The 12,500-nt window shown below is 41.2% G+C and overlaps 1 protein-coding gene across 1 annotated transcript in view; it reads left to right on the top strand.

Annotated features, from left to right (window-relative positions):
• Positions 1–11,492, top strand: part of LOC146379592 (F-BAR and double SH3 domains protein 2-like) — an 11,545-nt gene extending 53 nt beyond the window's left edge. The window contains exons 1-6 of the mRNA XM_084940881.1: positions 1–2,897; positions 4,337–4,432; positions 7,375–7,558; positions 7,643–8,306; positions 8,394–8,458; positions 8,540–11,492. The exon at positions 1–2,897 is cut by the window's left edge and continues 53 nt beyond it. Coding sequence (XP_084797007.1) covers positions 2,766–2,897; positions 4,337–4,432; positions 7,375–7,558; positions 7,643–7,881 — 651 coding nt within the window. The 5' untranslated portion in view covers positions 1–2,765 and the 3' untranslated portion in view covers positions 7,882–8,306; positions 8,394–8,458; positions 8,540–11,492. The remainder of the gene's footprint in view (positions 2,898–4,336; positions 4,433–7,374; positions 7,559–7,642; positions 8,307–8,393; positions 8,459–8,539) is intronic.
• The last annotated feature ends 1,008 nt before the right edge of the window (positions 11,493–12,500 follow it).

The raw sequence follows: 12,500 nt of genomic DNA, 5'->3' as shown, positions 1-12,500 counted from the left end.
CACAGTCCCCCGTCCCCCGACGCCCCTCGCGATGCCCCCTCCTTCTTCGACTAACTCTTTGCATGGGAGCCGTTAGAGCCAGGAACTTGTGAGTTTTGTATGTCCACTCAGGCATCATTCAAACCTGGTCTGTAGGAAGTTCCTGTCAGAAGGAGGGGGCACCGCGAGGGCGTCGAGGGGCGGAAGGCGGTGCCTTAGTGCCTCCCTCCTTCTGACATTGTAAAGGAACCTTAACTTTATTATTTTTTTAATAGTAAGATATATATATATATGTACGTATATGTTTTTTGTCCTCAGATGAGGTTTGAAGTGTCTGTGTGGTGCAGCTGGTCTGGTCTGTCTCTGTACAGTCGAGGCTGCACCCACCTATAAAAGGTGGAGGCTCACCAGGACATGCACACCTCACAAGTTCCCAGCTCTCTCGACTCGGTTGAAGACGAGTTTCTTGGAGAAGGGGAGGGCAGTGAGGCACAGTCCCCCGTCCCCCGGGTGCCCCTCGCGATGCCCCTCCTTCTTCGACTAACCCTCTGCATAGGAGCCGTGAGAGCCAGGAACTTGTGAGTTTTGTATGTCCACTCAGGCATCATTCAAACCTGGTCTGTAGGAAGTTCCTGTCAGAAGGAGGGGGCACCGCGAGGGCGTCGAGGGGCGGAAGGTGGTGCCTTAGTGCCTCCCTCCTTCTGACTTTGTAAAGGAACCCTAACTTTATTATTTTTTTAATAGTAAGATATATATATATATGTATGTATATGTTTTTTGTCCTCAGATGAGGTTTGAAGTGTCTGTGTGGTGCAGCTGGTCTGGTCTGTCTCTGTACAGTCGAGGCTGCACCCACCTATAAAAGGTGGAGGCTCACCAGGACTGCACACCTCACAAGTTCCCGGCTCTCTCGACTCGGTTGAAGGCGGGTTTAGTGGAGGGCAGTGAGGCACAGTCCCCCGTCCCCCGACGCCCCTCGCGATGCCCCTCCTTCTTCGACTAACCCTCTGCATAGGAGCCGTGAGAGCCAGGAACTTGTGAGTTTTGTATGTCCACTCAGGCATCATTCAAACCTGGTCTGTAGGAAGTTCCTGTCAGAAGGAGGATGGACAGTGAACATTTTAAGCCCACTCGGCAGCGACAGATGGCCACCCCTTCCTGAGCCTGGTTCTGTCGGAGGTTTCTCCCTGTTAAAAGGGAGTTTTTCCTCCCCACCGTCGCCAAGTGCTTGCTCATAGGGGATTTTTTGGGCTTTTTTTTAAAACCAACCGCTGATAAGTTCACTGGCATCAAGTTTAGGACTCTGCAAATATTTAAATGGATAATTTGTCATCAAGTGAGGAATGATCCATTTAAATCATATTTGAGAGTCACATATATTTGTATAGAAATATGATTTGTTGGACAATAAGGCCAATCACAGACTAATTTGGACCATTGGGAAAAATTTAATCAATAAAAAAAATTGTATAAAATGCATGTGTCATTGTTTCATATTGATTTCAAATAACATACCATTTGATTTCAACATATTTTTGTTACACTTGCAGTGGTGTTATTTTGTTATGATCCTGTTCATTTTAAATAGAAATAGAAATGTAAATCATCTAAATAGAAATGGAAAACTAGAAAAATTTAAAATATAGCTTTACTAATCTGAAAGTTATTTGTCATTGGAGCCATCATTCCCACAGTGGAAACACATTATTTCATATTATGTTCAATTCAGTAGTTAAAAGTATCAAATTTAATAATGTCTATTTTTAGTTTACTTTGTTAATAAACACATTTTTTAGTATTTTAGAAACACTAACATCATACATATCCAAATATGAAGCAATGTTTTAACTCCCATTTACATACAGACCTGTGGCCAACTTTATAAACCATTTTGAATTTTTTCCAGCTGAGGCGTTCAAAATAGATATACTTTTGATTGTCACAGTGTTATTTGGCCAGCTGCCTGCCTAATATAACATAACATCACCACAATATTTTACATTAAATGAGGAAATGTATCTTTGTTTCCTCAGCTAAGACTGCTTGGCTGCTGTAGCTTGTGTTTATGTTGAGAGTGACATCTGATTTAAAAGCAAGAAGCAAAAGCCACTGAGCACCATCAGTCAGCACCGAGGCAATGCTACAAATTTAAGGAACGAAGGTCAATTCTTTGTGTGTGTACATGCACAGAGCACATGTGCACACGGTTGTGCAGATTAACTCACAGATGTATATGACAACTCACGTTTGTGGCATTGACATTGTTTTCCAATCTTAAATGTAATACATACATTTCCGTCATTGGCCATAATTCTTGCAAGGAAGGGACTCAAAGGTCACAAGTTATTAAATAAAATTCATTAAACACACCATTAAAAGAAGTTCACTATTCACTCCTTAAACATCATAGCTAGCAGCAGTTATTTATATCTATGAAAGAGAGAGCTTAATTGTTTGATTAAGCTTGATTGGAATGTCAGCTCCACACTGTGGCTGGTTGATTAAATAAGTTGGGGGAGCAAAAGTAAAATGAGCTACTTGTGGGATACTATTTAACTTGGCTTGGCTTGGCTTGGCTTGGGTAAGCTGCTCATTTTATGCTCATTTTACTTTTCAGATGGTGTCAAGCCTGGCAGTTTGGTGTAATTGTTAGCCTAGTAATTCATAGTAATATATTTCTCACACACAACCTCAACCTCTGCCTCTCCATGTGAGCAGAGACGCAGCAGCATCTTCTTTCTACAGGAAGCCTGATTAAAATGTGAGGCATTGATACGGTGTACAAGATGAAAGAATATAAAACTGATATTACTAAACCTGATTTCCTTCCATCTATTTTCTGCTGCTTATCTGAGTCCGGTCATGATGCCCAGACGTCCCCCTCCCCAGCCACCTACTCCTGCTCTTCCTGGAGAACAGTGAGCCGCCACTCTGGTGCCTTTCGGTGTAAACGAGTAGCTTTCCAAATAACTCAGCTCTTCATCATGTTTCTAAGGCAGAGCTCAGACATCCTTCAGAAGATGCTCATTTGTGTCAGATTTTAGCCATAGGTAAAGGTATGACTGTAGACTGACGGGTAAATCAACAGGGATCAATACCCTGCTCCTCTTTTTTCCAATACAAGTTCCTCTATCAAATCATTTTTTGACACTTGAGTCAGCAGTCCAAGCAGAGATGTCCAGAAGTTCCTTTTCCCACTTAAGTGGTATTTATGGTCACACAAATGCGTCTGACAACAGACAGGCAGCGAATACTGGGATACCACGGCGAGCCGGCCGAGATGCATAATGTGTCCCAATGTGTCCAGTGTGTGTTTGGTCTGCCCTTACCAGCTCGTCTAGGAGACATCCTGGAGGCCTCCTATTTCAGATGCCAGTCAAACCACCTGCACTGGCTCCTTTCCTTTCTGTGAATGATCACAGTTGAGGAGGAGAAGCTATGCTGTCCCCTGGTATGGTCTCCCCAAGGCAACTGGTTCTTGATGAGGGGCCAAACTTAAGTACAATTCAAAAGACCAAAGTTACTAGCCTGGGACCAGTACTGGGGAGGTTTCTTGTTTTTCCAGAACAGCTGATAGCTGTGCCCCATGAGTTCAGCTTAAAATATCCACACAGGTACTTCGTCCTCCCTCGGGTGGGCAGAGAGCTTTGTGGTCCAGGTGGTGGTCCAGTCCCCGGCTGCTTTAGCTGGCTTTAGAAAAAACCTGAAATTAGAATTAAAACTCTTTGTACCTTCACCTGTGTTACTTACAGTGATATCTTATGTCATTTGTTAACTGTCTCTTTAAGCTTTCAGCAGCTGGAGGGTGAGCGTTTGTTAAAAATAGTCTGTGTGAAAATAGGCAGGCGGTGAACTCGAGCCTGTGATACGTTTTTAATGTCAGGCTGTGACCACAAACACCAGAGTGGTCATCAGCATTCAGATCAGCTGGTAGTAACCAGAAACGGCTTTATGGTCATTCTCTTAATTGTTATTGCCGTTTTCTTTTATTTGACTTGTGTAAAATAATAAAAAGCTGATTTGGGTTCATTTCATAAGCAAATCAAATAACTTAATACAACAGAAATAAACTGACAGAGTAATGGAAAATAAAAAATTATAAATGTGGCCCTAAGCTACACGGATCACTGGCCACAATTCATTCAGCTGGAGGTCTTTTTTTTTTTTTTAAAGTTAATTTTAAATAGAAATAAATGTGGGCAAGAAATTAAAACTAAATAGGGAGCAAGCCTGAACCCTAAAGGCTTTACTAAGTGTTAATTATGCAGGTTTAGACATGGGCTGATTTGTAAGCTTGTGATAAACCTTAAATAAGTATATATGTATATTTTTGTCTGTTCCCTTGAAACGCATGCAGGTTCTGCAGGAGTTTCACCAGCAGCTGTTTGTGCAGAAGAACATGGCGTTCCAGCAAGCACCAGACTTCATGTTCCAGCCTGTCGACTCAGACACGGTAAATACTGATGTTTTTCTCTTTTTATTCATTATTAAATGCATAAAATATCACATGCGATTGCTTTTAGTGATTATTGGGGAAAATAAACTCGTATTTATTACGCATGGAATGAAATCCCCAACCTTAAAAATTTAGAACTTAACATGATTTCTCTAAAATGTTCAAGTAAAACTTGAAGAATAATTTTTGAAACTATTAAAATCCAAATCTCAAAGTGTTTGGGTTGCTTTTAATACAAATTTTGTAGCATAAAATAAGGTACGTGTTTGACTAATTTAGTTGGCAGGAGGTGTTGATCAGTTTACTGGAAAATCAATTTCTACAGAAAGGTGAAGTGAAAATGTGGATCCTTCAGGTTTGAACTGCACAGGTTGGAAACCACAGATAAAATGCTGTAATGAAAACAGATCAGAGGAGATTGTTGAGAAGTGGAACAAAGCTCAACAGATGACAGATTCATTTGTTTAGACAACAATCAATACAAAATCAGACGAGTGGAACAAGCAGCTCACGGGCATCCTGAAAGCTGAGCTGGCCGGGCCACGTGGCCACAAAAGCCCGGACTGGACTGGGCTCAGGACCTTGATGCTCAAAGCGGCTTTAGGCAGAGCAGATCCACCATTTTGGTCCAGAGTTAAACATCTCAACAATACCAGATGCAGAAAAGATTTTTTGTTTTTAGACATTCATGATCACTGGATTATGAAGCTTGAGAAGCTGGGGGATGACTTTTCCTCTAAATTGATACACAAGCAGGAAAAAATGTTCAATTTTTTCTAATTTTCTAAAAATTTGTAAGTAACAGACAAAGTAGCTCCATTGTTTGAGTGTCAATAATCTGTCTGCACTGAAATAAACGACTAATTTAAATAGATTTTAATCACAAAAGTGCTGCACACACATTATGGAACAGTCTGGGTAAGAAGTCAAAGCAGGAAACATAATAAGTCCTGCGTGATTGGTCTTTATCTTTGTTAGTCTGAACTATGAGCCTGAAGGCAGAACAGTGAACTCTTGACTTTGTACTGTACTCCTCGCCCTGCACAGGAACTTAGATTATTTCCCATTTTTAGTTTTTATTTACAGATGTGTCGTCTCATTTCCTCACCGTGGGACTATTTCCAGCTCGTGTTTGTTCCGACTTTATCAGACTGTTTATCTTCCTAAACAAATGCACAACCTCTACTTTTAATTTGCACTTCAGTACACACACACACACACACACACACACACACATACATATATATATATATATTTATATACACACACACCTTTTAAAAAGCATATCTTAACTAGTCGCTGTCCTAAACACAGAGGAGTATCTGCACAATATAATGACATTTTCCATTTTTATTGTTAATGCACACCACGCACTTATTCCTCTGAACTTCACACTTCCAGGAAGTGTAAACAGATAAACGCGTGCTTTAAAGATTGTCTCAGCTCATTGTCCTCACTGCTAAATGACCTGTGATTATAAGACAAGATACAGACACAGTAATCTGGAAAAGACTGTCACTGTTTTCCATTTACTTTTGCTTCCAAGCTCTCGTTTTGTCTTGTGCTTTAAATCAAAGAGTTTCGCCTCGTTTTAGAAGTCCAAACACTTGTTGTTTATTCATCTTGAGCCATAAGGTTATGAAAAGAGACATAGTATCTGCAGTCTTCTTTATCTGTGATTACCTGGTCTATTTCAGTCATTTTAGAGGCCATCAAAAGCCATCCGGCAGCATCAGGCAAAATCTACCTAACTGATATCTGACAGATGCCATCTAGAAGATGATCCTGGTATAAATATGGAGAAGTTTCATTTGCACTCACTTGGTAGCACACATGTTAAGAGCTTTGAGAGTTTTACTCAAAATGCTGTATTCGCCGGTGAATTAATAGAAAACACACAAAACATCCGGCAGCACCGATGTTTGCTTCTGTTTCTCCACATCATAGAGATTAAATTGGTGCAGGATTGCTGTTTGAAACTACTTGAAACAACTCAAAGTTGATTAAAGGAAACAAGATTTTGGCTTTAGATTGTGGCATGTGGGTTAAAGTTGATTATTTGCAGTTTTTTTGTTTGTTTGTTTTTTACCAGAGCTTTAATGTGTTTTTCCAGCCCTGTTAATTTCACATAGATATCTCCTGTACTTATAAAATTATGAATCTTCAAAAGCGCAGTTGAAAAAGTTTTACATTTCAACCCACCACTATGCACTTTCTGCGCCTATAATTCCTAAAAATGTACTAAAGTTATTACACATATATATTCAGCTGATTGTAACGGGGTCATGTGGGGTCATGTGTGTGTGGAATGACCCAGGATTTTTATTTTATAAAACACCCGCAGGTCTGAACCTCCCTTTCTACATGATAGCCCTGTGCAACAGGTCATGTAACATGTAACAGGCCTTTAAAGTTAGGTAAGAAGTTTACAGAAAATCAAATGCTGCTGTTCACCTCATGATTGCCTCAATATGGCTGGTGAAATGATGCTGCTGAGATAACTTTCCAGAGTTGCTAAATTCTTCCTTCCTTCCTTCTTTGCTTCCCTCCGACTGTTTTGCATCTGTTACGCTCTCAGCTTTATGGATTTCTCAGTTCAACTTGACTGCCTGGATTGTTTTTCAGTGCCAGTTCAGGTCTGAAACCTCTGCTGTGGTCAAAATCTGCCCTGGGAGCTGCACTTTAGGTGACAAAAGTAGATATGCGTATATAAAATACACATCCTAAACTCCTTTACGAGTCCCATTGCTGACATGGGTGCAATTCAGGTGCAATATTTTATGTATATTTACTTAGGTGATTATCTTTTCATACAGATATAGTGTTTTAATGGGGTATTTATTTTAATGAATATAATCATACATAAAAATGTGAGCAATATCATTTATATAGATCTGTTTTAGTGCTGTGATGGCTGTGTGCATTGTCTGTGTTTCCAGGCCAGAAACCGTAGCGGACAGGTGGGCTACGTCCCAGAGAAATACCTGCAGCTGCCCTCCTCCAACAGCCTGCTGAGCATGCTGCAGTCGCTGGCCGCGCTGGACGCCCGATCCCATTCCTCCAGCAACTCCACCGAACCTGAAACCGAACTCCCAACCGGCTCCGTCAACGGAGACTCCAGTGGTGAGATCCGCCTCCACCAGATAATATCGGAGTTTTGATTTCCTGCTTTGTTTAATACCCTCGTTGCCACTGTCTGTGTTGCAGTTTCATTCGCAAAGGCTTTGTACGACTACGCGGGACAAACGGAAGATGAGCTGTCGTTCCCAGAAGGCGCCATCATCCGCATCCTGAGCAGAGAGACCCACGAGGACGATGGCTTCTGGGAGGGCGAGTTTAACGGCGTTGTTGGTGTGTTCCCCGCAGTTCTTGCAGAGGATCTCACCGTGACCAGCGAGAATGGAGATGGGCAAAGAGACGGCAGCGCACAGGTAGGCTCACGCTGACTTAAATTTCATGTTCTACACAATTAAAGTTCTTCTGGTTGAACGCACACACACTGTGTCCCCCCCTGGATCAGCTGCCTCTACATCAGCGCAGTACAAATCTACTGTAGCAACTTATTTGTGACACTAAGTCCTGTGTTGTTAAATAATTTATTTCTTTTTATTTTATATAAAATATTAAAGTTTGCACACCTGTCCACTGTTTGTGTTGAAGGCTTCCCCGTCCACACTCTCTCAGTGCGTCCGCTCCCCTCGTGGTCCCTTCCAGCCGGGACCTCTCCACAGCAGCCCCCTTCAGACCCCCACCGTGTCCTCTCCAGTGTCGAGTCCCTGCAGCGCCACAGCCTCTCCCATTGGCCGACCACCCTCCTATCACAACGGACACCACAGACCGCCGCCGGCTCCACACAAAAGCCCCTTTCACAGTAAGAATCTCTGGTTTGTCTGTGAGTGGTTATCTGTAAGAAAAAAGGCCAGTGTGAATAATAATCTGCCTCCTCTGCCCTCTTCAGGTCCAGCACAAAGCTCCCCCCAACCCCCCAAATACCCGGAGAGCGGCGGTGGCACCATCCGACCCGTGAGTAAAACCTTCTGTGGTGACATAAATGACAGCAGACTTTTTTATCTTCATTTTAACTGAGCCGGTGGATTTTTACAGGTACGTGCCGCACCTCCGCCCCCGAAGCAGCATCCTCGCGGGCAGGTGAAGTGGCGAGAGGAGGTTGAGATCACACTGGTGTGAAGGCGGCACCCCCTCGAGCAGGGACTCGTAAAACACTCCCAAAGGAAACTTAAAAACTCCTGAAGACGCCTGGAGACGGAAGAAGCCCCCCCACTCGGAGAAGGAACACCGCTGCGCCTTTTTCTTTTAACTTCCCGTTCAGTGTTCTCGTTTCTCAACACTACTTTACCCAGAGTTTGTACAAGGCTTCATTCTCACCCCCGAACAGTTAATAAGGTGATAACGAGCAAAAGAAGTTGATAGAAAAGTTAGCATCATTTTATCCGTTAGTAAAAATCAGTGTGTTTGGACTCGCTGGCTGATATTTTAGGGAGTCGAGCTCATTCGTTCCCTTGCAGAGAGCTCAGTGTGGTATCATTCATCAGTTCGAGCGGCCAGTTTGGTTCTAAAGAACATGCAGCTGACTGAATGAGGCGTTTCATGATATTTAACGCACCGACAGCATAAAACAGAGTGGTTAGCTGATGAGCAGACCCTGGATTTTCTGTTGTTTGAGACTCGGTCATAGCAGCGTTTCATGTTAAAGTAAAACATGTTAGACTGGACTGACCTTGACCTTTGAGAGGTCAAACTGAAGGAAGCGTTTGTGTTTTACCTTCATTTTTCTGTTTATGAACAAAGACACGAGTCTGCAGAACATATCGTCGATCAGGCCTGTGTTCCCTAGATTTAGACACATTTCACACCCCTTCAGTGAGTCTTGATGATTTCAGCTGTGTTCTGAAAAGAGAAACTGAACCCTTGAACACATCAGGGAACTGTTCACAGAGGTCCCAGAGACCTCTATAGGACCAGAAGTCTTTTACAGACGCAGGGGTCGCCCCCTGGTGGCCTGTAAATAGAGTACAGGTTTTTTTTTGTTGCTTCACTTTTCCAACCTGGAAGCTGTGTCAATGTTCTGATGTCTGTGGTCCTTTTTGGCAGTGACGTCATTCCCGAGTTTGTGCATTCCAGCAGGAAAGTCAGAAAAGCAAAGTAAGATGGGATTTATTTTAGCTGCAGCACGTTCATTGATAGAATGTGGTAAGTGCTTAGCGTGTGGCTTATATCATGAGTCACAAATACAGGTGAGTGACAGAGCAGATTATGTTTATGTTCTCTGTCACCATCTTGGATTGTTGAGGCTGCTCTGACTTTCCAAGAAGGAAATACTAGTTGAGGGGGAGTTCCAGATGAAAATTACTACTGGGAGCTCAGGAATTCCCGACTTCCGACTCAATCTGGAATGCACCGTAAGCCAAGGGCCAACAAGACAACAGCAGATATTTTGACGTCGCCCCCTGGTGACAGGACAAGGTTACAGCACCATTGTACAACCACACCGCTGCCTTCAGTGACCTTGCTTTTTAGGTGTAACCACTTTTCTGTATCTCTGTTGACACTTAATCGCAAAAAAAAATGTTGTTTGAAGTCAAAATACAAAGAAATTGTGAGCAGTAATGGGCAAAAATAGTCTGATAATCGCTAATCACATCATCAGCAAACCATAAATCAATTTTCTGTTTTCACCTGAGCGATCTTTAGGCTGCCCGTGCTCCACACGGGTATTGCACATGTTTTCACTTCTTTTTTGGCTTCATTAGTCGATTATGTTTAAGATAAACTGCCTCCTGGCTCCGGTTTCACATTAAAGTCTCTGCAAGAAAACAGATAAGTTCTTCCTTCAGCTCGTCGGAAAACATCACTTCTAACTGATCGTGTTATGGATGCCTTAGCTGCAGAATTTCTCCTCGTTTATGGATTGAATAAAGAATTTTTTATGTTATAGTTATGATTTCGCCCCCGTTGTGTCTCACGTCGTAGCTCTTTGTTACCACCATCAGATTCACGTCTATGCAACAGAGCTGCACTTGTGAGCAAACCAAAAGTCTCCAAAAGAGGCTGGTCCTCTCCGCCGACACACGTGACCGCTCGCGGTTACACAAACAAGGGAAAAGTGGCAATTTTTACCTGTGATTGTTTTGGATCCCTTATCTTTTTTTCCCCTTCTAATGTTTAGGAAAAGTTTAAAGTGGGAAACATAGCACGTAAACACACAAACACACAGTCTAACTCTTTTGTTTTTATGTTGCATAATACAGAAAAAAACTGTTTTTACGACACTAATGATGCCAGTAACAGTTGCTGTTGGGGAGGACAGTTTACACTGAGCATGTGCAGTTTAAAGATGCCTTTTATTTTTAAGGAGGAAACCATCCTGAGCTGCTAGCTGTCCAGTTTAAAAGCACTTTCTGATGTCTTCTTATTCCTTTTCAGTATTGTGGATGTTTTGTTCAATATTTCCTGTTTGATGTTTGTTTACCAGCCGTATTGGTATCAATACTTCCTGTTATTTAGCCGTAAATAGCCATTGTAGTGTCTTTGATTGAGATATGACTTATCGATCGTATTGATAGTTTACGGAGAGCTTAGAGATGGATATCTGTGCAAGTAATGGCACAGCTTTTTCCCCCTTTTTTGTTTTTAGAATTAGGATTTTAAGAAAACAAAAACAATTAAACTGTAGCTGAATCTGATCAGAGGAAAAGAGGTATCCGTCAGCCGTGACGCTGCGTTCTCGTTGATCTCCTTGAGATCTGAATGACATCAAACTTATTTTTGAAGTTTGCATTTACCCTGTTGTATTAAAAGAATAACTAAAGTTTCTTTCCATTCCAGAATTTTTTGTTAACCTGTTTACTGGTCTTGATTATGCATCAAGTCAGAATCTGAAATTCATTTTTTTTAAAAAGGACGTAAAAACTCCCACGTTTTACAGCGTCGGCTATGCGGAGGCTGCCAGGCGTCGTATTTACACACCCATGGATGTTTAACTGTATTTATTGTGTACAAATAAATGTGAAATAAAGATAGCTTAAATGGAACAAGACTCTGTTTTAACTCTTAATTCCTGCATCCACCTGTTTAAAATATATTATTTTAAAATAATGTGTTACATGACTACACAGAAGGATGTTTCAGCTCAGTATATAGCAAATATAAATAATTCTTAATTTTAAAATAAACATTAATCTGATTATTAAAAAAATTATTGGACAAAAAGTACATGGAAAAAAGAACTCTGTGAAATAGAAAAAATAAAGTTCAATATCTTGAAAATCAAATAGAGTACAAGCTTTGTTTTCTTCTTTGTTTTCTGTATTTATCTGTTTGTATAAGACAAACAGTTTATCATAAGTAACTGAAAGTCTTTCGGCTCTTTGAAGAAAAACTGATGGGATCCAACAAATAAACATAACTAAAAACTGCAGCCTCAAAAGTAAAACTCATTTGTTGCTGATAACGAACGCAAATCCAAAGTGTTGTTGTTCCCACCCCAGAGCAGCAGGTGGCAGCAGCACGATACAAAGGAACTGTACTGTACTGGGATTTCTGTTCGTTTATTTTATATTTTTTCCAAAAAAAGAAGCCGTTTTTAACGTAAACTGTTGATTAAAGAGTTTTTTGTTGCAGTTTGACCTTCAGCTGAACTTAATGTTGGGTTTCTATTGATTTTAAAGAAGCTATTCGCTGAGAGGTTGTCATAATTCATGCATGAAAGGGTTAAAACTTATCCTTTGTTTCATTTTTTAGTGAAACTCTGGTAGAGTAGCTTTGAAACTGATAATTCAGCATATACTAAAAAATAAAAGCCTTTTCTTACAGTATATTTGTGTGTATTTTATTTTGCAATATTTCTAATTACCACACTTAAAAGTGAACAGCCTGTAATGCTATCATGACTCATCACTCAGATGCGTTTTCGTTTGAAAACGCATCTTTTTCTCTCCGTTTTAGCCTTCCGTCCACACTGAGACAGCGTTTTCGGTCAAGGAAAGCGCAGCGTTTTGAAAACGCTCTCCAAAGCGTATACATTTGACGCCGTTTTCGCGTAGCA

Source organism: Perissodus microlepis, chromosome 10, assembly GCF_051167445.1.
Source record: "Perissodus microlepis isolate ML-2025 ecotype Zambia chromosome 10, ASM5116744v1, whole genome shotgun sequence".
Classification (NCBI taxonomy): Eukaryota; Metazoa; Chordata; class Actinopteri; order Cichliformes; family Cichlidae; genus Perissodus; species Perissodus microlepis.
This window is presented reverse-complemented; position numbering and strand designations above follow the sequence as displayed.